Source organism: Grus americana, chromosome Z, assembly GCF_028858705.1.
Source record: "Grus americana isolate bGruAme1 chromosome Z, bGruAme1.mat, whole genome shotgun sequence".
In the NCBI taxonomy this organism is placed as follows: Eukaryota; Metazoa; Chordata; class Aves; order Gruiformes; family Gruidae; genus Grus; species Grus americana.
The window spans coordinates 28059275-28082544 of NC_072891.1; the positions used below are offsets into that span (position 1 = coordinate 28059275).

The 23270-nt window shown below is 36.9% G+C and overlaps 1 protein-coding gene across 3 annotated transcripts in view; it reads left to right on the top strand.

Moving 5' to 3' along the window:
* CERT1 (ceramide transporter 1) overlaps nucleotides 1-23270 on the top strand; it is an 83417-nt gene that overhangs the window by 45044 nt on the left and 15103 nt on the right. For all 3 annotated transcript variants that reach the window (XM_054811127.1, XM_054811125.1, XM_054811126.1), the window contains 6 exons: nucleotides 7203-7310; nucleotides 8123-8261; nucleotides 9229-9312; nucleotides 15052-15209; nucleotides 20912-21004; nucleotides 22434-22520. In XM_054811127.1, the coding sequence (XP_054667102.1) occupies nucleotides 7203-7310; nucleotides 8123-8261; nucleotides 9229-9312; nucleotides 15052-15209; nucleotides 20912-21004; nucleotides 22434-22520 (669 nt within the window). The remainder of the gene's footprint in view (nucleotides 1-7202; nucleotides 7311-8122; nucleotides 8262-9228; nucleotides 9313-15051; nucleotides 15210-20911; nucleotides 21005-22433; nucleotides 22521-23270) is intronic.

A 23270-nucleotide genomic window follows, 5' to 3' on the forward strand; every position in this document is an offset into this window, starting at 1 on the left:
CTGTCAAACATAATGTGGGCTTTTCCATCTTTGACAATTCCAACTTTCTTCATCCTCCAGTGCTTGCTACCAGTGGAATTGCATACTCAGGGCTATGCCAAGCATTTAATAGAGTTTTCTATTCTGATGGCTAGATGACTGTCTGAGGATTGAGTGGAGGGAAAAATTCTGTTCCCGTGTGTAGCAGTGACAAGATAACTGTTAACTGCACTAGGAGAACAAGAGATTTAATGATCTTTGTGTTTTCTGCAGAAGCATTTGCTTTGATAGTTTATGCTTATTGATAAGCCTGCTGATGGATTTGTTCTGTGTTGCGGTAAAGCTTTTCATAGCCCATTTCTTCCTGTGCAAGAAAGAGCCTTGCCTGCACCTGTACTTTGAATTCTAGGGTTTCTTGATACGTTTCTTCTGAATAAGCAAAGCGTAGGCTTCTCAAGTCCAGGACCAAAACTGGCTCAGACTTGCAACAGGTGACTTTCCGCAAAGGTGAAAAAAAAAAGCTTTGCTGTTTAACTATGGTCTCTCCTTTGCAACCCAATTATGGTCTTCGGCCCAAGATTCTTCAGCGTAACACTGATTACGGATGTTTTTTTCCACTTCTACACAGAGGTGATGTTAATGCAATACTTCGCTACCTTAAAAAAGGCTTAAAAAACCCCGAAAACCAAACAACAAACCCAACCAAGTGGTGTAAGTGGCCATCATTCCTTCCCTGCGGCTTCGAAGGATGAGACAGGCATTAGCTAAACACCCGTTAACCGTTGACCCGAGCCCGGTGGCTGCCGCGCGGCCCGTGCCGGCAAGGCGCGGGCTTTCCCTCCACCTAGCGGGCGCTGCGGGGAAGGGCGCGTGGAGGCCGGTTCTCGGGCCGCTGCAGCCCGTGTCCCTCCCGCCTCCTGGCTCGCCTGCCTGCTAGCACTTGTGCATCGTCCCTGGCAACGCTCCCTTTTGAATTTTAAATTAATTTGAATTAAAAGGAACGATACGGCAAGTGCTTTCAGTTAGGATCAGAACTGTTGTTATTTTTAAAGCCACAGCTGCGCCTATCCTTAAACTGAGATCAAGCAGTATGTGTTTGAACTCATTCTTTAAGATCTATGACTATTGCCTCTAGCTTTCAAAGCATTAAAGCAAATAAGAACACTTACTTCAGTGCATTGGGAGCTGCAGCCAGAACATCAGTGCTTTTCCTGACAGTGTCTAATAGCAGAATGGAGATTTCTAGTTCTTGTGTAGCTCTACAGATCTTTGTTCCTCTCCCCACAGTCCAGATTCATAGGAGGGACAAATGTAGCCCTCTCCCAGTCTTGCTGTAGCCTCATGGCCCAGCAGTACAAGCTGCTTTAGTTGTATTACTGAGTCACTATACAGAGGGATGCAGTTACTGTCACTTTGGGTTTTGGTGCTTTTGCTCAGAGAAGAGTTTTATTCTGTAAAATCACACTTTGACACAGTGGTTCCCAAGCCTGAGGAGCAGGTCCGTAGAGGTGTTTTATTGCTCACCTTCTCTGTGGGCTCTTGGGTGTCCTCCTGCTCAGTGTCCTGGGTGTTGTTCATCATGCTTTTAGAGCACCTGCCTCTCCCTATTCAGCTTTTGTGGAGTCTTGGCATTTAAAGATGTTGAAAAATATTTGGTAAATAGTTTTCCTGCGTACATTAACAGTTTAGAGAATTCATGGATAAACACTACACATCCATGTAATTAAACATGTGTGAACCACCTGGATCACGATTATCAAAGGCCAGTCATTTGCCTTTAGTTTCCTCTTTGTCAACCTGCATTCTCTTCTTTGTGGAATGATTTGTGTTGATACTGCTTCTCAGCCCTTTCCTTCTCTTTAGAAAGCAGTATGTGTTTCCAGGGCTTATCAGCTGGCATACTGCTGTAGCTCATGCAGCTGTTAGAGGCTTATTCTCTGCAGGCAACACCTGGTGACTTACCAAAAGTATATGGAGTTTGAGATGTAAAGAACCAAAGGATAATTGTTACTTAGATTGGACAAGTGCGTATAATAGTTACAACAATCTTAGGGTTATATTGCTATAGTTTCTATTTTTTCAGCTGTCTTATTATACATATTTTTCAACTCAAAACTACTGATTTTTTCCTCTTGTGCACATAGAATGCTTATTTACTTGCAGTTTATCACTGTTGGAGGAAAAATATATCTACATTTCTTTACCTGTTGTTGCAGTTGTAAAGAAAGGTTATGTTAGAATAGGAGCTTATTTTGCTTTCTAAGTAGTCTCCTGCACTGTGCTTGAGAGGGCTGTAGGCAGGGGAATCATCATTCAGCTACTGTGACCTGGATTGTGAAATTCCCATCTCTGCCTTCCTGCTAATAGCTACTTGGTTTTGAAACCTTAAATTGCCATTGTCAGTGGCTATGGAACAATTTAAAAATCAGACCTACAGATAGATGTTAATTGTATCTTTAACTTCAGTCCTCAGAAATGCATCCCAGACTGCCCTATCTGTAGTGTCTGTGATGTTCGTACTGTCTGCAGTCATCCCTAGGTAGCCTTTCCTTGGCTCTTCCTAGCAGTAAGGCTTCTTTCTTCAAGTATATGTTGAATCATTTGCAGCAAGTCTAAAAATTGCCCTTGGAACATAAATGTTTTACAGAGCTTGTCTGCTTTGTCTCCACCAAGTCTTTCATAGTACCTTCCAGTTCTTTCATCTTGCGTTTTTACTTTTTTCTGCATTCTTGTTTTTCAAAAGATACTGTGGTTTGATCTCTTGGATGTTTTAGTAGGATTTTTCACAAATACTGCAGAGAACATGATTAGAGTCACCGTATCCTAATGTCTGTTTCATCACCTCCTCGGGTGAGCCATATGCCTTAGAGGGAGGAGCTGCCTGCTGCTTGTGTTATGTAAAATAATAAATAATTTATAATGCTAACTGAAAATATCTGCCTTGGTGGACAAACATACATTGAAGTGCTTGACAGGCACTAAATTAAGACATAATCAAAATAATTCCTTGAAGACATGGGAGAATAATTTGCTTTATTTGATTTTTTTTTTTAAGTGGGGGAGCTTTCCTGTGCATCTGTGCTTTACTCGAGAGTATTATTGACCCACTTTACGAAATTCTTAACTGGTGGATCAGTGTGAGCCGTAATGGAGGTCTGCAATATGATTCTGTGAATACTTAGCTATTTTACTGAAAGCAGCTTTTCTGACGTACTGCCTTGTTGCTGATACCAGCACCTGCTCCAATAAAGAATCACATGAAGCTTTGGATCATGTGGCTCTTTCCTCTCGTCTATCATAACGAAAGGATTAATGGATTTTGTGCACCGCCTTAGAAAGCCGAAGGTGTTGCAGTATGCTAACAAATGCCAGTTTTAGTGTAGCTTTGAAGCTGTGATGAATGCATGGAATTTCAAAGAACTGCATCTATGTATTGAGCATGGTAATTTAGCATTAGTGCTTGCTGGTATGAATTGATACAACTTCTGCAAGTTATTTGGTTTTCAAGCAGAGACTGTTAGCATCTATCATATGGACTCTACCTGCTTTTCCAATTTTTATCTTTGGAAATTAAAAATTGTGTAAACAGAAGAAGCTTGTGTCAACATTCCTCTTCTCAATGTAATTGAGTATTTCTGCAGTGAATAGTTAATGATGATCTGCTTTGCAAGACATAAATGCGACAGTGACCTGCTCTCGTTTAGATGTTGCGGTAGTAGAATGGTGGGGCTTTGCATGATGCACGCTTTCATTGTGTTAAGCTGCTTGCATGAGTCTGCTGTAAGCTGGATGGCTTGTCTCTGCATCGGTTATAAAGGAATACTTATTTTCTGTTTATTCTGACAAATAAGTATTCTTGATGTAATTTTCATTTTTTCCCCTTGGCTATTAAAGCATAATTGTCTGAGACCATTTTGTGAACATGATCTGAAAATGCACATGCTTCAGATTCATGTTGTGTGCTGTTCAGTCTGCTGTTCCATCTGCTGAATTGGCTCCTTGGTTGCAAGTAGTTAAAACTGCCTAAATGCTTTTTATGTAGCACCTTTTTATTGGGAGGGTTTAGAAGCTGATAACTGTATGCAGTGGATAGCTGTATATGCTGTTTTGTATACAATGGTGAAGCATGGATATGCTGTTTAATGGAATTATTAATCACAAGCATAAATGACAGATAAATATACAGCTGAAAAGGTACCTTAAAAAATCAAGTTTACATATTGATATGGAAAGGGTTTTTTCTTTCACCCTCAGCATTTATTTTGTGAACTAAATTAACTGAGAATTGACTATATGGGGAATACTGGAAGAAAAGGATTTAATTCAAATGTAGAATATGTTACCAGATTTTCTACTTCTAAGATTACATCTATTTTTGTAAGTTCTAGAATAGTACTGTTAAGATGTGACTTTGATTAAATCTTCAAATAGAGAAATTCAGAAATTGCACTTTCCAAGCTTAAATCCAGGTTTTGCGTAGGTGTGTCTTTCTCACTTAAAGGAGAAAGCAATCAGAAGACATTTGCTGTCCTTAGTTAAAATGCTCTGACATCAATGCCATCGATGTTTTGGCTGCATTTTAAAATTGATCTGTTCATTAAGTTATACCCTATTTAAATGAAATTTTACCTTCCTTCTAGCGTGTACAACTTAAAGAGAAAATAGAATGAGTCCTCACTGTCCAACTAACTGTAGTAAAATGACATTCAGAGTCATCTTAATATTTGTAGCATATGATTAAATAAACACTGAAGTAACCAGTGGACCTGAAGATTTTTTTTTTTTAGATATGCATTTAAAGGAAATCTTAAAAGAAATGTTTCATGCTTCAGAGTGTTGTGTGACTTATTGCTCTTTTGATGTTTATGCTCGTTAAACACTTCTGAAACGAAATAATTATATGCCCAAAACTCTTACTTCTCACATTAACAATCCTTTTATTCCCGTACCTACTTCATTTTTACTTGTCAAGCCTTTGGGGGACTTAAAAAAAAAAAAAAAAAGTCCGTAAAAAGAGCCAAAAGCCCTTTCTTGAGCATTTGCAAAAAAAAACCACCCTAATGAAAGCTTCATTCTTTGATTTCTGTCATACTTAAAATTACAACCCAGTGAATTAAGGTATAATCTTTGCACTGATTGCAAATTGCATTGCAATTCAAAATGTTGTCTAATATCCCAAACACATTACCAAAGCCAGGTATACTGTTTAACTCTTGAACTGATATGCTAAAAAAAAGCCCATGTATCCAATGTGAATGTTTTTAAATAAAAAGCCTATCCCAATAGATATTTTAAAGCCAAGCTTTAAAACAAGTAGTAGGACTAATTCTTAAAAAAATGAGCTTTTAGCATTTTGGCTGCTATTTTTCTAGGACTCTTGCTCAGTATAAAATAGCTTTAAATGCATGATTTACAGCAGAAATTACTAAAGAATTAATACATCCCTATAGTATTACTTAGTAACGAAACTATGTCTTTTGTTCTATCATTTCACTATAAGCTGTCATTAAACTTCTATTTCTGCTACTTCAGATAAGTTGTAGTATTTCTAATTTTGTGCTAAATTAAGCAATGAACTTAAGATATGCCTTATTAAATCTTTAGAATTTACAAGTGTCCTCTTTTTTTTTTTTAAGTTGATGATCACTTCCACCAAGACTTTTGGAGTACCTTTTTCTAACTACACTTGCATTTCTTAGTCATACTAATGTTTCAACTCCACTTCTACTTTTGATACTCAACCTGTTTGTCTTCGGTTTCCTTCACGCTTTCTTGTCTTCCACCTCATTCTTTAAATGGGCCAGATAGAAATTGACTCTTGGCTCCTTCTTGCTTGGTTTTGCTGAATATTCTCATTCAGTTGTGTTCATTCAGGAATTATGCTGACAACGCTGGGACTCACATTTTTCAGTCATACCTTAATTTCTCTAAAACTGTGTTTCTCTGCCACTGCTCCTTTGTAACCAAAACATACATTCTTTGTCCCGCACGTTGCAGTATTGTCCAAATCCCACTGTTTTAATCAACACTTCAAACAACTTTTTGTCCTATCTCCTTGCTTTTAATACTCTTTAAGTTCGTTTGTATATTAATTTATCAGCACTCTCCTGCCTTCCCAAAGCCTATGCAGTTTCATTTTTTTCCATAAAAAGTACAACACCTAGAATTTCATCATTACTTCTCGTTTGTTTTATATAATTTGTCTCCCCTTCTCCCTGCCCCATCTGAATTTCTGTGCTACTGCAGAATTTCTTATTTCTGTCAAAAGTCCTTCATAATGTTGTCACTGTCTACTTGATCAAACTCGTCTACTAACAGTATTTCAAATATTGCTCTGAACCATCCATTTATTTTTTACATTCTCTTACAGGGTTTTTCTTTCCCTTTGTTATGTGCAGGCCATTTACATTAACCTTTAGGGAAATATTTTTTTTCCAATTACTCAGTATCTGCTGTTGTTTGGTTTGTGAGGAAATTTTTCAAACTTTATAATTTTAGATCTTTTTAATATAACTTTAATCAAGATATGTGGGTTTTTTCCTCTCTTTTCATTATTTAATTATTTACTGTTATTGTCTTCTCCCTTGTGCTTTTAGTATCTCACCTTGTTTTATATAGACTTCTGTTCATTGTAAAAAATAATTTCAATCCAGTGTAAAGAATTTTGCTAAAGAAGCCTGGAACAAGCCATAAAAAAAACCCAAAACGTTGATAGCACTAATTGTCTGGTTTTCTATGATCTTTATTTTGTTACTTTAAAAAATAAAAGTTCACTATTTGAATGATGGGAAGGACTGACTGAGGCTTATTGTCTTCAAAATAAACCATGTTAACCCCCTGTTTAATTGTAGAGTACTGTAGGTTTTTGAATGCTGTGTGAAAATTGCTTGGTAGGGATTACATAAACCAAAACAATGGAACATTGTCCCCTTTTTGAACCCTTAAATATACGTTATGTTGTTCTTTTGGGGCAACATAGTAGGTTGTAAATAGCTAATTTTTTACAAATCATTACGATAACAAAAAATAGATTCATAGTAACTTTACAGATGCTGCATCAGCATCTTAAATGTGCAGACACAATTTGCATTATTAAGCCCCTGCTGCTTCCTGACATGAAGCAAATGGACTGGTTTCAGAGGAAATTACATTAATCTTGCTTTCATGATTTCTTTTTTATTAAAAGCTTCAGCACTCTAGTTTTGTGTGTGGTTTGTTTTTAGACTGAATCTGGCTATGGATCAGAGTCAAGTTTACGACGTCATGGCTCCATGGTGTCTCTTGTTTCTGGAGCAAGTGGATACTCTGCAACATCCACCTCTTCGTTCAAGGTTAGTGAATAATGTTTTCTTAGTATTGGTGCATAAATAACACGCGCAACTGGAAAAGAAATAACTTATGTGAAGACTCATTCACCTAATTATAAAAGAAATGCAAAATATTTGGTTTACTGTAAGTGTTAGTAATACATCATATGATGATGACTAGATGATACAGGAAGCTTTCTCATGCTTCTGTGCAGTTGTCCCTTTTAAACTGTTGTGTCATCTTCTAATGGCAAGAAAATCAAACCTGTGGGAGCATTAATTAACCTTTCCTAGTTTACTCCTCAGAATATCAGGGCCTCTAAATGAAAAGGAATACTGATTCTGTGACTTAATTAATTTGATTAATACTAATTGACAAAAGATGTCTTTCCTTGTCTATGCATATAAAAATTTAACATATGAACTTGGGTGGGCTGTATTTCTGTGACAGCAGAAGAGGAGCAACACAAGGAAGGGGAGTAAAGATTGGAACAAAGATCTTAAACTAGACCTGACTGTTTTCAGGCGAATAGGCATAAAGTTGATAGCATACAAGACTGCATTTTTAATAAGCTTTTGTTGAATGCTCTAAACTAGCAGATGCAGTCAAGAGGTAAAATTGAGACCAGTGGACAAAATGAGTGAGGAACACTTGTATACCGTTTCTTACATTCTTCTAACATTAACAGTATTTCATAGCTGCTGCTATCTGAAATGTCCTTAGTGTACTTGAATTTGTTCTTCATAGCTGCAGAAATATTATTTTTTTTATTTATGCATTGAACTATTGCTAAGTGTGTAGAAGTATTTCAGGCTTTTTTGTCTCATATTTTCAGAAGGGCCATAGCTTACGCGAGAAGCTTGCAGAAATGGAAACCTTTAGAGACATCTTGTGTAGACAAGTTGATACTTTGCAGAAATATTTTGATGCCTGTGCAGATGCAGTTTCCAAAGATGAACTTCAGAGGGATAAAGGTAAAACTGTAACTGAAAACTCTTATCTCCATAGAATTTAGCTTTTTACACAGTAATAGCCCTTGAAATAGTTACTAAAGCATTTGATGCCATATAAATAAAATATGTATCCTAAATTTAGTTTTTAGTATAGGGATTAATTGTAGATATTTCTGTATAAACAGTGTTAACTATTTGCACTTCAGAAAAAAATCTGCTTAACTTAATATTAACCCATAGCTGTCAACTGTACAAAAAAAATGCTCTTTTCAGCATTTGATATTATAGAGCAGTAATTATTTGCCCTCATAAGATGAAGTCAAGTTAGTTTATCACTGTGTCTCTTACCTTTTATTTTGAAAAAAACAATAGGATATTAGCTTTGTTAGAAACTATATTCTTTTGAGAAGGCAAAGGTGCTGCTATAGTGAATGCTCCTGAAATGTACTGGCTGGAACTAGAGCACTGAGAGTGCACTTGAGGCCCTGGTAGACTCAGGTGTGGATGTCTACGTATCTCTGAATTGCCCTTTGCATAGCGCAGCTTGTCGTATACACGCACTCTCCTGAGACGTTTATATTCATCCTTGGGCTTGTTATGGCAGCCTGAGACTTTTGGTAGTAAGAAACCAGTGTATAAGCACAATTCCACTTCTTTGAGAACTTTCTAGTGTAGAAGCATAGATAGTTGCTTAATTGTGGCTCCCTGCTTATCCAGTTGTAACAGCAAAATAATGTTGTTCTTACCATAGAATCAATTGCTAAACTTCAACACTGAGCAAATGTTAGTCTCCTGATAGTTTCTGGCAGTAATGTTTATAATGGTCTTGGGTCAAAAAAAAAAGGAGGGGGGGGAATGTTCATGACCGTTGTTGTAGGAAAAAATCTTAAATACTGCTTAGCCATGAGGATGCTCTTAATTCTTTCTTGCACACTAAAGAATTGGAAAAGTTTTCTCACTCCCATAACATGCTCTTTTTCAAATTTAGTGGTAGAAGATGATGAAGATGATTTCCCTACAGTGCGTTCAGATGGGGATTTTTTACATAACAGTAACAGCAGTAAGGAGAAACGTAAGTGTGTCCCAAATTTTTCACTGAAAATTCATATGAATGGTGTGATGATATGCCCAATACAAGATGACTATTTACACTCTTTTTCTAAGGAGAAAATATCAACAACAGTTATTTAAATGTATGTGACAGGAGGTTCTTATTTATATTACAATTCATTAGCTGCTTTTCATGATTCTCTGAGTTATTCTTAATTCACACAAATACTAATGCAAGCTTGTCAAGCTGGAAATTCCTATTCTGTGTCCAAAGCCATTTTCACTATCTGTTGAAACAACTGCATCATTCAGATATTGACAACTGAGATTTGTAACAGGTAATTGCAGTTTTTCTTGCAAGTGTTACCTGCTTTAGGAATGTGGTGGAGCACAATGCTTCTCCAGCTAGGTATGTCCCAGTTTGATTTTTCCAAGTTCTATGGCTATGTAGGGGTTAAGCAAACACTGTTACTGATTCTCAATCATCATAATTTTAGCACTTTTTACTGTATTTTCCATTGTTATGATGAACAGAATTCTGATTTTTATTCTTAAATGATCTAGTTATTGTAGTCATTGCATCCGTGCGGTTAATGTGAAGAACTCGTGCAAGTCTTGCTGTTCTAGAAACCTCATATTTCTGGTCTGGCAGAAGTCGTGCCTTTAAAATCTATTTGCATTTTTCTTAAGTTTTCTCTTGTTTCCTGACTGAAATATTTTAGTGTTTCCATTCTGTAGATGTTGACAATTCAGTTAGTCCTTAGGTATTTCTAAGACTTTGATTCACAAAACTTTGAAGTTGCACTACCTCCAGTTTCAAATCTGATGGAATCTCCCACAGTACTCACCAAAAGTGTTTTTAAAAATATAAACACTTATATCAAGAACCTGGAAAATATAGGGGGAAAATAAGCCTTTCCTGTGTCCACTGTTTTATTTTTAATTGGCTACTGTCCCCATGTGTTACATCTTTCCTTGGTGTATTTAAGTGCTCTTTCTAGAGCATAGCCAAAACTGTTATGAGGAAGGAGGAAAGGAAATGGAAGGAGCTTTCAGCATACTTCCAGAATTCATCATATGAGTAGATTTCTTCAGTTATATAAAGTGCTTGCTCTACAGAGGATTAATTGTAATGTTTATTTCAGAGGTTAAGTAGCATATAACTCTGAAGTTTTGAATAAATCTTTCTTGCCACGTATCACCAAAGATAATCAAGCTTGCAAAGTTCATCTGTAAGCACTAACCTGTGAGCCCTAAGCTCACCTATTCCACTAACCCTATTGTGTATATAAAAATGTACTTTTTTTGGAGGACTGTTAAGTCAGAACAAATTTCATGAAACTGAAAAAGACTTCTTTAAAAAATGTTAAGTTAGAATTTAATTTTACTGCATGATTCATTTTGAAAGAGATGTCTTTGTCAAACTTAATTTTTGTAGGATCATGTAGGAGTTTCAGCTTAATTTACCTCTAGAACATTTCTTCATATCTACATTCTTCTGGTGTATCTGCTATATATACACATACGATATGGGGAATGTCATTAGGAAAGTTTATATTTTTAGTACATCTGGTCATCTGAGAATATTTAAATGCAAAGTAAGTGACTTCATTATTTTCATCACCTGTTTACCAGGAATTTGAACTGATACCCATATTCCTCTTCTAAAAAGTTCTGTATCAAGTCTTTGGGAACTTACGTGCTAGGAAGTTGCTATGTGTTGTGGGTACTTGTATATAAACTCATATGTAACTCACTACAGAAAATAATTTCTGCAACCACTTGCTTTTTGCAGAACTTCTAATTCCAGTTGTTATGATTCCCGATTCCATTAAGTTTACTTTCCATCAATTATTTCTGTGAAAAGCTATATCTCCATTTTAGTTTTTCTGTGCCTCAGTTTGATTTCTAAGGGTTAGAACCATTAAATATTTAGTAGCTGAGTGCTGCAAAGCTTGATTAGAAATGAAAAATTGGAGTCTCTGCCCTCAAGTGGAATCATAAGTCGTAAGTGATGCAGTGGGGGAAGCAGATCTCTCAGGTTGAGATAGCCATGCCCAGGTATTGGGCAGAAAGCTGCTCAGACTAACTGATAATGAAAGATTTATCTTCAACTTCACTGTTTTCTAAAGCTTAGCCTCAGAGCAGCTGTTAAGATTCTTTGGTTTCTCAAATTTCAGGTTTCTTTCTTGAAGTCTCTGTCCAGTCCTGGAAGGACTGGAACAATCTTTTTAACTGTAGCTGAGAAGTGATTGCCTGTTTATTCTGGGGCTGTTCTGCAGTCAGTGCTCCAGAAAGTGAGAAGCATGGATTCAACCTGTTATTTAGCCTACTATAATAATGAGTGTTTAAGCCTATTGTTCTAACCACTAGGGCACCAATCTAGTGCTCGAATCATTAGATTTAAGACTGACTTAAGGGACCATATTTACATTGTCTTTTGAACTTGATTCCCCTCTGCACTTTCCCTGGGTGGGAGGAGAAAGTTAACATGACTATAAAGATTTGTGTACTACTCTGAAGACTCCCTGGATAGGGAGGCTTTTTCTTTTTTTGTGTTCTCTAGGATCTTTCAATGAAGAGGTAGGAAGAAAAAGTACTATGAATCTATTTAAATTTATTTGTAACTTTCCAATTAAAAAATTTGGTAACTGAAACAATGATAATTTGTATAAAATGCCAATGGAGAAGCTGGTTGATGCATATTTATCCGTTGGGATCTTACTCTAACAATGTAGAATCTTGATCAGGAATTGTTCCCATCCATCCACTCAGCAAAATGAGTGTATTTGGATTTAAATTATGTAAGAATAGGATGAGCAGGTGAAACCTACGTAAGGAACCTCTTGGAAGATGGAAGGTGGTTTTGTACTGGAACTATAAAGATGGAAATGGTACAGAGGCTGAAGGAGAGAAATTTGATGTAAACCACAGTGGGATTGATGATGGATTTTTTTGCTTTGAATGGAGGAAGAATATTCATCAACATATCGCTGAAATAATGGGGTTGTTCTCAGAGGAACACTAGTCATATTGATCCTACTGCTATCCAGAGAAGATCAAAAACAGTAGGTACCAATAAATGGGTCATGCACCTGAACATTTCTTTTTCACTTAGAATTAGTTTAGTGACATAAGATGTTATGGTGGCATAGAATGGAAAAGATAAAGGAACTTTCTACTTACTGTCTTCAGAATAATTTTCTGTTTCACTGGAAAACAGATTTGATCAAACATATGAAGTTTGGGACATCTGGGAAGGCACTACAAACAGAATCTTAGGAACAAGAAGGGAAAACTGACCTATCCTAACAGAGATAGAGGTGTAGGAGAGAAGGGCTAAAGAACTATTGAAGGCTAAAGGATGGTATGAAGAATCCCTTATGTGAAAGGCAAGAGAAAGCAAATCAGAAATAAAGCAAAATGCTTAAAAGACAGGACAATTAAAAAGGAACCACTTGGAAGATGTTGAAATTGAAGTTAAAGTAGGAGAAAAATCATCCTGCTGCATTTTTCATTTGACTGCATGCAGTATGATCACCAAAGATCATAGCTAGAACAGCAGCTACAGTAAGAACACTTTTCTATTAGTCTTCACCTTGAACCGCATGGATCTCTAGATGCCAGATTTCATTTTGAAACACTCAATCTTGTAGATGACATGAAAAAACGTGAGAAAGGAATAGGAAAGATGTTCAGACTCTCCAAATAGAAAATCTCTTGACATACTTCTAATGTCCTGAAGCTCAACTGTTGCTGAGATGCGGCTTGAGGTAATTTTCTGACATGTTCCAGGAAGACAAATGTCACCTGTGATTAGGAATGAATCAAAATACTCCCATCCATCGTAAGGAATCTCGAGTGACCATTTCTTCAAAGAAACAGCTTTTGCATCTTTCTGCACCAAGCTTGTTTTTGTCCAGAATTATGGCAGAAAGGAACTATGGACACTGACTTTAAAACTGCAAGCTCTGCATGTATCACTGCTACTCTAAGATTAGCCATTAAATAATGACTTAGAATAAATGATGACTGAAACTGTATGAAAGTGTTAATGAACTGTAGCTGAGACCTAAAGATACCCAGGAACAAAAGCTGGGGTTTTTTTCAGGAAATGAGGTTGCGTTGCTGCATCTCCCTTAACAATCTACCATAGAGATTTCTGAAATTATTGTGTGGTGTTGCAGCCAGTGGTAGTTTCTTCAGCATGTCTAGCATGTTACATAATTAAGAGAGAAAAATCACATCTATAAGCATTATAGCTGTGCTTGTAAGCCTGCACATGAACACAGTCTACACCAACAGGACAAATTATTAGTATAAACTATTTTTAAGTCATGAAGTGTTATGGGTGAAGCTCTTTTTGTGTGCTTTTCATTATTCTCAGTGAATCCACTGCATCGCCTCCTTGCCAGCTTACACCACTTTCAGTCTCAGCCTCCTCCATGTTCCCTCTGCAGCTGTTAGGGGGAGAGAGAGCTGCTCTGCTTATCATTGTTTTTAAAACAGATTTGTCTTTCTCTTACTTTCCTTTTTTTCTCCAGCCCCCATCGTCTTTACCTTTTAGGGAATATTCTTGATTAACATGAAACAAAAAATAAGCTGTGTTCTACCACAGTATGTATGCTTATTGAGGTGTTTGAAGTAGTGTGTGGTCTGTCATCATCTGTTTGAAAAATAGTTTGATTCCTTCTGAAAGGAGGGTGTCTAAAACCTCTAGAGACTTTAAACATTGCTTAAGACCGTGTGACGATTGCTTTCTGTTCTCAAAGTGCAGATGCTGTGCTCAACCATTAGAGAACAGCAATTGCATTTCTCTTCCCTATGAGAACTGAGCTGCTTGAAAGCTCTGCTTTGCCCTTGCAGACAGATATTGGATAAACTTACACAAATATTTATCTGTACTTTTCAAACCATAACAGTGGCATCTTGACAAACTGGGGGGGGGGGGGGGGGAGAAGCGTTATCCAGCTAGGTGATAAGTCATTAGCTTGCCCCATGGCACAGCAGGAGTTACTTTAACTTGCTGGCCTCAGTCAGCTTCAACATGAGTGTTACTTCTGCCTTCTAATATTTTCTGACATTAATGTGTAGTGTTTGATTTGTTATTATGTCAACCTACATACAAGTTTGACATATAACAGCTACTTTTTTTGTCACACATTTTAAGTGACTTGTTTAAATAGCCTTAGCAACAGATGGCTTGGTTGACAGCATGAAGTAGTTGTTGGAATTGCAAAACCCACAGTACTTGGATAATTCAACAGATTTGATACTTTTATCTTATATCATACCTTTTTACTTTGAGGTTTTAAAATCTATAATTACTTGCTTAAAGCAACTTTGAATGTTACGTTTTGGGTTTGATTGCATTTTGAATTTGTTCCTTTCTTAGTGCTGTATCAGATATGTTTTAAGGTTGCTCTGTGTTAATTAGTCCCCACTTCAAGCTGTCAAACTGCTATTGTTACAAAGTATTACCACTCCCTCCACCCACATGATTTGCAGAGTGCAGAGTAATACAGCATTACAAGCAGACTTGAAATACAGTATAGAAAGATGAAGCTGAAAGGATGTGCTCCTGCTTTTGAATCTCTTTCCTTATCCTGTGGATAGCTGAAAATTATTAGCACTTTTGATTTTTACTTTTAAATTAACTTTCTACTCAGTTTTCTTCAAACAATTGTAATACAAGCATATATGTTAAATGCTTGTTTGAGTTAAAGGCAGCTATCGGTGAATGATTCACGTTTGGTTTTAGTGTTTCCGCATGTGACACCCAAAGGAATTAATGGCATAGACTTTAAAGGAGAAGCTATAACTTTCAAGGCAACTACTGCTGGAATCCTTGCAACGCTCTCTCATTGTATTGAACTCATGGTAAAACGTGAAGAAAGCTGGCAAAAAAGGCTAGATAAGGTAAGATCGTTTTCCTTTTACTTTTGTTGAAAAAAATGTTTCTTCAGCTTGAAATAGAAATTTCAAATGAGCTGTTAACTTTTTTATTCCAGGTATTGCTTTTATTTTTATGTACAGCATTTATTAATTTTAGTTGCTTTCATTATTACTCCTATAAAATGTGAAAGCCTCATCCTCACTGGTGATATAGTAACATTATTCATCATAGTCTCTCTTTTCCTAGCCCCTGTTCAGGTAGTATTCCTATATTTTTTATATCTATAGAGAATCTGACAGTATTCCATAGTAATAAGTGTATTGCTTCTAAAAGAGACCTAATTATCCATGCTTGCAAAATGATGTGCAAATCTCTGAAATGTTTTAGTTGTGATGAGAGATGGTGACAATACTGAGGAGAACAGCTAGTTCTAACTAAGATACAATTATTTCACCTTCCTTTAGGAGATTGAAGATATTAAGTCATGTTTTATGCTAATTGGCTAAATTTTTTAGGTGTGTGGTATTAGAATATCTGTTATTCTAATTGTACTGACAGTTTATGCTAGGCCTACTCAACCACTATAGCAACTTGAAAGGAGTAGTGTCTTCTCTCAGGAGATGTGCAGGAGGTATGGCTAGGTTGTATGTCAGACATTGATTTCTAGAATCCTGCCATCACTGACTGGTGTCCTGTGCAGTCCTCTAGCTGTTGTTGTCTCTTGTTTTTCATTTAACGTGTTTTCATGTGGTGTACATCACACTTCAGATCTTACTCCATATGTTTTAGTGGTACCTGATTCAAAGAATGAATGCATTCAGATAAAATACATCCATGTTTGAATCCTTGCCCCTGTCTGCTGGGTCGTCTTTGTCCATATGTCAAAGGCCTGGCCTTGACTAACTGTATTGCAACTTCTGTCAACAATTTGTTACTGGTTCATCTAAGTAGTTGGAGGAATTACAGTACATCCCAGACTTGAAGGTTGTTCATAGGATCATTGGGTAATTCAGGTTGGACTAGAGACCGCAGGAAGTCTCTCTCTCTCACCCCAACCTCCAGCTTGAAGGACAGTTTGAGATAAGACCAGGTTGCTCAGGTTATCAAGTCTGATTTCAAGTCTCCAAGGCTGGAGACTGTACAGCTTCTCTGGGCAGCCTGTTCTGCTACTCAACTGTTGTTACAGTGAAAAAGCTTTTCCTTATATCTAGCTGGAGTAGCTCTCATTCCAGTATCTGCCTATTGTTTTTCATCCTTCTACTATAGACTGCTGTGAAGAGCCTGGCCCAATTTCTTTATTACTTTCTTGGAGGTATTGGAAGGCTACTATTGTTGTCCCAAAACTGGGGGTTTGTTTACCAGGTTGCATTAGTCTTGGTTACATTTGATTTTGCTGTAACACTATTAAGTCCCCCCACAAAAGCGTTCCCTCCTCCGGCTGAGCAAGCACAGTTCACTCTTGTTGATCAGTCTTTGCTTAGAGCTTTGGTGAAGTGAATTTTTCTTGTCCCTAGGTGAGTATATGTTATAGAGAATAATACAGAATTTGAATTTGTTTAAATTAGTTTTGTCACTTTTTTCTTCTTCTGTGGACTAACTTTAAAGCACTTGGGTTTTGTGCAAGTGGTTAACAAATGCAAACCTAAATTTTACTTTGCATCTCATGTCACTGATACCTCATACAGCATGAGTAAATCCGTTTTAAAGAGGGCCACAAGCTTATTTGGACTTGTTTTCCCAGAAATTAAAACAGCAAAAGCTTCTAAAAACTTGGAGGTTTTAAGTTGCTCTGCTTTGGTAGACTTGCAACTTTTTTAAAGTCACATTTGTCAAAGAAATTTTCTGGCATTTACAGCACACTCATGGTAAAGTACTTTAATTCTAATATAAAATAATTACTTTTTATTTGTATTCCTCTAATTGCTAGCCTTTTGGAAGAGGAGATTTTTATTGAATTAAATAACATAGAATTGTGGTGGCTAGCCTTGGCTAATAGCCACATGCCTGCCCAGCTGCTCACCACCCATCCAGCAGGATTAGGGGGGAAGATAGGATGAGAAAGCTTATAGGTCAAGAGAAAGACACAGAGATTGCTTACTGGTTCTTGTCATGGCAGAGCGTTCTTGACTTGAGGAAAATCAATTTGTTGCTGATTTAAAATAGATCCAGTTAATGGGAAACAAAAAGACAAGCACTAAAACAGCTTTCTTCATTTTTCAAGCTCAGCTTCACTCCTTCACTGCAGGCCCCTCTACCTGCTGCTTGCTAGCCCCAAGCAGTGTGGGATGAGGAATGGGGGATTGCAGTCAGTCCAAAACACTTCATCTCTGCCACTCCTTCCTCCTCACACTTTTTCCCTGCTCCAGCACAGGTCCTCTCCACAGGCGGTGATCCTCTGGGAAAAACCTGATGCAGTGTGGGTCCTCCATGGGACATGGTTCCTTTTAGGAAATGTCCCTCTGCTCTGGCATGGGATCCTCCATGGGCTGCAGTGTGGATATGTTCTCTCGCTTGGAGCTGCTGCTCCTCCTTTTCTGGTCTTGGCATCTCCTCTGTTGTTCCTCACTTTTTGTTCCCCCTTCCTCTGTCCCTGGGGTATTTTTTGCCCTTAAATACATTTTCAGCGAGGTGCCACACATGTGGTAGATAGGCTCAACTATCTCTTGCAGTGGGTCTGTTTCAGAGCTGGCTAGAACCACCTGTGTCTGACGTGGGGCAGCCCCTGTCCTCCTCCCAGAGTCCACCCCTGCAGTCCCTCGTGACCAACACCCTTAAAGACAGCAGTTGACTGTATTCAGACCTCTGCTAACACTATTCCACTTCAGTTGTAGAGCTGGTTTTGTTTTTCTTTTATCTTGTTGTTTTAGTCGTTAAACATGGCTTTATAAGAGTATCTTCTATAACTATGGGCATGAGCGGGGGGGTGGAGGTGTGGAGAGGAACATTGCTCTGTTGTCTGATAAATAGATGTGGGAGGAGAATGGTGTTGATCTTTGTAGTTTTGGTTTTCTTGGATAGATGTGTAAACTGCTCTGAAAAGAGAGTAAATACTGTGAGATTATAAAGTTCAGAATACCTTCTCTAAGAGATTAGAGGGGAAAATTGCATGCAATTGGGCAGCTGTTTGTGTTTATGTTCTATCTGGGAGGGTTTTAGAGCTCTTGTAAGTCTGTCCAGTGCTTGTAAAAGACCACTTAGCAGAGTTGAAAGGTGCAGCATCAAGTTTGTCCTTTGCATGTCAGCAGATTCACACTGCTAGCTCTGTGCTGTGCAGGTCTGTCCCAGGAAGAATAAGATCTCTGTCAGTGGCTAAAATAAGTGAGTGTTTTACAAGTAATGTAAGTGCCACTATAATCCAGCTCACTTTCCTTTCCTCTCCAGCCTCCCCACTCCACTAGCTTTAGAACTGCCTTTTACTTAACAAAGTGTGATTGAGTCCTGCTACCTCACAAAATTATACAGCCTCCATCTTGTAGAGGCCTTGCTTAGCCTAAAGATGCAAGATAGACTGATGTCTGCTGAGCTTGAGAGAAATATGTTTCAAAATTATAGCTGTCCCAAAAAATTTCTCATACTAAAAAGCTCAAGTTAAGTAGAATTTGTTGAATCTGAAGGTGACTACAGTTTGACTAGAAATGAGTACAGTATTACGAAGTGAGTATCTTTCTCTAAAACACCCCCCCTTTTTTTTTTTATATAAAAGGGTTTTCAGTTACGTTCTGAAGGTTGGAAACTATTTCCAAACCTTTGAAAACAAGAAATTATTATAAAAACATCCTTTAATTTTTAAGGAGACTGCTAAAGTAACGCACTTAACAATTGTAATTTTAGAATTCAATATTTAGTTTTCTGTCTGTTAGCAAAACAGTCAGATGGCCAGAATAAAATTAATACAAAAGCATGTAATGTTATCTAAAGGTAATTGTAGTTACAGCTTTGCTTTCACCATTTTACTCTTAGCCGTTAAGATCTTGAGCTTGACTTTTATTTTTCCAGTGCAGTATATTTTTCAGTATGACCCTCTTGAATGTATTTTAAGATGGACTTTTCTTAAAATGGATAAACAAGGAAAGGATTTAATGTCTAGTCTTTGGTCCATTGTTTTATTTGCAATAAAATCCTCGTGATGATGCTTTTCTTGTTGTCTTGACTGCAGCAACATTTGTCTATTCTTGTTTCCTTTGATCTTACTAATTGTTATTAATGAGCGAACTTATTTTCTGAACATTAAATTTTACCTTAAGATTAACATGATTAGGTAGCTTATTTTGTTCACCTTTGACAATTGTAACTTAAATGTCTCATTAAATTTTACAGAGTTTTAATACAGTAATTTTTCTGCTGTGCAGTCAAATAACTTCCTAATTTCTGCCTTATTTAATGTAGTTGCCAAGAGAAGCTGGCAGATTTGAAGAGTTGTCTTTTGACACATGTGAATTAACACTGATTTGCAGACTGAAGTACAGAAAGTGTGGGGATTTGGGGCAAGTGAGAGGAGGAGTTGTGTTTTGGGCTTTTTTTGTTTCTCATTCCAAGTGTTCTGGTAAATCTTCTATGCTGTCTCTCAATGACTTATACTCAAGTCATGCTTTATGCATCTTCAGGACTCTCCAGTTACTTTCAAAAAAGATAAACTTGCAGAATTTTGTGAAATGTGTTAGCAGTTATTGCCTCTTTGTGATAGTTTCAGAAAGGAAAAGCCTATGTTCACAATAAAGACAATATTGTCTTCCTTTTAAGTGCTGCTTTTTTTCCTAAGAATTTTCCCATGGAAAACCATACTACTTTATTTTACATCAGAACTGGTGCTTTACTTTTAAAACTTTTCTTTAGAGACTGGAAAACGGGTTCCAGAGTGAATGTTACCACCAAATGCCCAGTTGGTAAACTTAGACTTTTAGTATTGCTTAAGGGTTTTCCACTGAATCTTTAAAGTTCAAATTGGGTTGCTGAATAGTTATATCTGCAAGAAGTAGTGTGTGGTGTCCAGTTGTCACTTGTAAGACTTAATTTTCTTCCACCTGAAGTGATTCTGAAAGGGGACTGAGAAACACCTTATGTATTAAAGCTGAATTCTGCAAGAATTTCCAAACTGTTTTTAGCTTTTTCACTGAGAATATCTGCCAGTATGTGGAATTTGCAGAGGAAATATTAGATGTAATCTGATTCTGACATTACTACTTTTTTATTCAAAATATACAATAATATAGACATCATCGGTGGCTCTAGTACAGTCACACACTTACTAAGGAGGAACAGTGTTAGGTTGTTAGTCTCTGCATGGAGTTTACAAAATTATTCATGTTGATATCCTGTGCCAGGATCTGTCGCATACTGTGACTCATTAGTATCTCACCACGTTCAACAAGTTAACTTTTTTCCTGTCTTACTTTTCACCCTTTGTTATCACTTCCCAAGCATCTGTGTCAAGGAGGTCAGTCAGATATGAAGTCTGACCCTCAATGAACCATGAATAGCTATGCTTTAACTAGATACCAGTTTTTGCTTGCTGATCTAGTTTCTTCCACATGACTTAAAGAAATTATCCTCAAGGTAGATAGCTCCCTAAGCATTGTATTATCTATGTATGTATACAAGCAAATATAATGCATGCGTGCAAATAAATTCAGAAAATCAGCAGCTGTGCAATTGTTGATTTATTGGCATGTTGACTATTATCAGTCAATTCATTCTCACTGCAAAAAAGGATCATGTAATTTTACAGGAGATAGAGAAAAGGAGAAGAATTGAAGAAGCATACAAAAATGCTGTGACAGAACTGAAGAAAAAGTCCCACTTTGGAGGGCCGGACTATGAGGTACAAATTCTGCTTTTGACATTTTTAAAAATGCTATGACTTTTAAAGATTGGTTTGTTTCTTAAAGCAGGGAAAGGGATATGCAAATCAAGGCATTTGGCTCATGCAAGTGTGTTCATGCCACTTCTATTTTTACACCTTGGAAACTGAAACTATGAAGAATCTCAGTCCTTAATTTTTGAGAATGGGAGTCTCTCTTCACCGTGTTCTGCTTTTGTCTAAAGCATTTTGCTTACAGATATTTCTGCTGATATTTTATTATTTTTCTTGTACATTTGATACTGCTTATGTGTAATAGTTTTGTACTTTCTCTTTTTAATGGTTCAACTGTATAGATATGTAGAGCAAATATGAAAACCCTGACTGCAGAGGCAGTCCTAGAATCTGACGTTTAACCTGAATTGATTTTTAACTTGTCACTGCCTCTTGAAATTTCATGTTGACAAATCTAGTGATTTTAGGCTCCTTTCATGTTAAATTGCATATTTCAGCAGCTTCCTCCTCAGTGTGATAGTCAAATTCTAAGATGCTTAAACCACCCTCTGAAGAATAATGTAAACTAATGCACCTATAATGCATTTTTTAAGAACTTGACCCTTTCGTGTACATTAGTCAAACACGTTTCTACTTACAAATCATAGCCTGAGAAATAGTAGTAATATGTTGAGACATTTAAAAGATGCTTGAGCTTAGGTCCTCTCTTGTGACTGAGGCATACACTGTAAAAGAGAAAGATGAATAGGAAGTTAGACTTTGTCTACCTGGTTATGAATCCAGCTGCTTCTCCCAGATATCCCTGTTGTAAAGTAGTTTTTTGAAATTTGCTGGACCAGCTTGTTTTACAATACAATAAATGAAGTAAACTTAATTTTCTGAAATTACCATTTTACTTAGTAGTCTTGAGATTTTAATAGTTGACTCAACTCTACCTGCTGTTCAGTGTTCAACTGTGCTTTCCAGGAATTTTCAATAGACATCCCCAGAATTTTGTCTTCTCATGTTATGTTTTGAGCACATATCTGAACCCGCCCTAAGGCACTGGAATACTTGGAAGGAGTGTAACTACACAATTATGTTAATATGTGTACTTTACTGACACACTGTATACATTTTTAAGAGAAGATAAATATTAATTAAAACCTAAATCTGATGTCACAGTGTATTGAGACTGTTACTCAGTTTCCTGGTTTTTTTCTTCTTTATACAACTATACCTAAATTGTAGTTGGAGGTTGTAACTTCCATTAAGAAGTAGAGTTTTCAGAGGAATTGTAGTCTAAGAATATTGGTGAAAATATTTGAGATCTATAGGAGAAATTTGCTTCCATCAGTTATAAGCATAATATATAAATATATATTTCTTATATTAAACTTAAGTGGAACTCTCATGTCTCCGAAATGTTGAACTAGTTTTGGTTTTTATGCTCTAGGAGGGTCCTAATAGTCTGATTAATGAAGAAGAATTCTTTGATGCTGTTGAAGCTGCTCTCGATAGGCAAGATAAAATGGAAGAACAGGTATTGATACTTGAAAAATGCCTTCATGATGGGCACTTCATGGGAGAATTCTGTGACTTAAACTCAGTTCTGGGGTGCATCTCCTGAATATTTTATTCTGCCACCAATAAGGGGAGGTCACGATATTTTTACAGTTAAATATTGTTGCTTAACACTAATTTTGAGAAAGTGACTTCACAGCTTACATAGAAAAGGGTAGTATAAGTGTTAAGCTAATTGAGTATCTCTAGTTCCTAGTTCTTAACTAAGTGTCCTCTATAAAGCTTATCTTTGTATGTAACTGATGCCCTGTGCAAATAAGAATATCAAACACTGCAGCTATTTATCAAAACCTTATTATTGATTTGAAGTTTCTTTTGACTCTGGCAGTATGTGAAATAGGAAGGACAGAGTTCTGTTGGTGGTTGTTTTTATTTTAAAATCCTGTAGGCTCTAGCTACTTCTCAAACTCATTTCTTGAGTATACTTCAATGACAAGGATCAAAAAGGGACAAGGTGCATGTGAGGAAATATATAGAATATGAAAACATATAGCAGTATATAAAATGAGAGGGAATAACAAAGTGGTGCATCCTTTGTCTTACAAGTGTTTAGGCTTTTGAATGTAGTGAATACAATGGCTTGGTTAAGAATGGAAAGACTTTCTAGCGCATGTACAGTACCCAGCAGAATTTACCTACGTTGGAACCTCTTAGTGGAGAGTAAAAGTTTTGAGTGGCTGTTGTACAACTACATGGATCCTTAATGCTG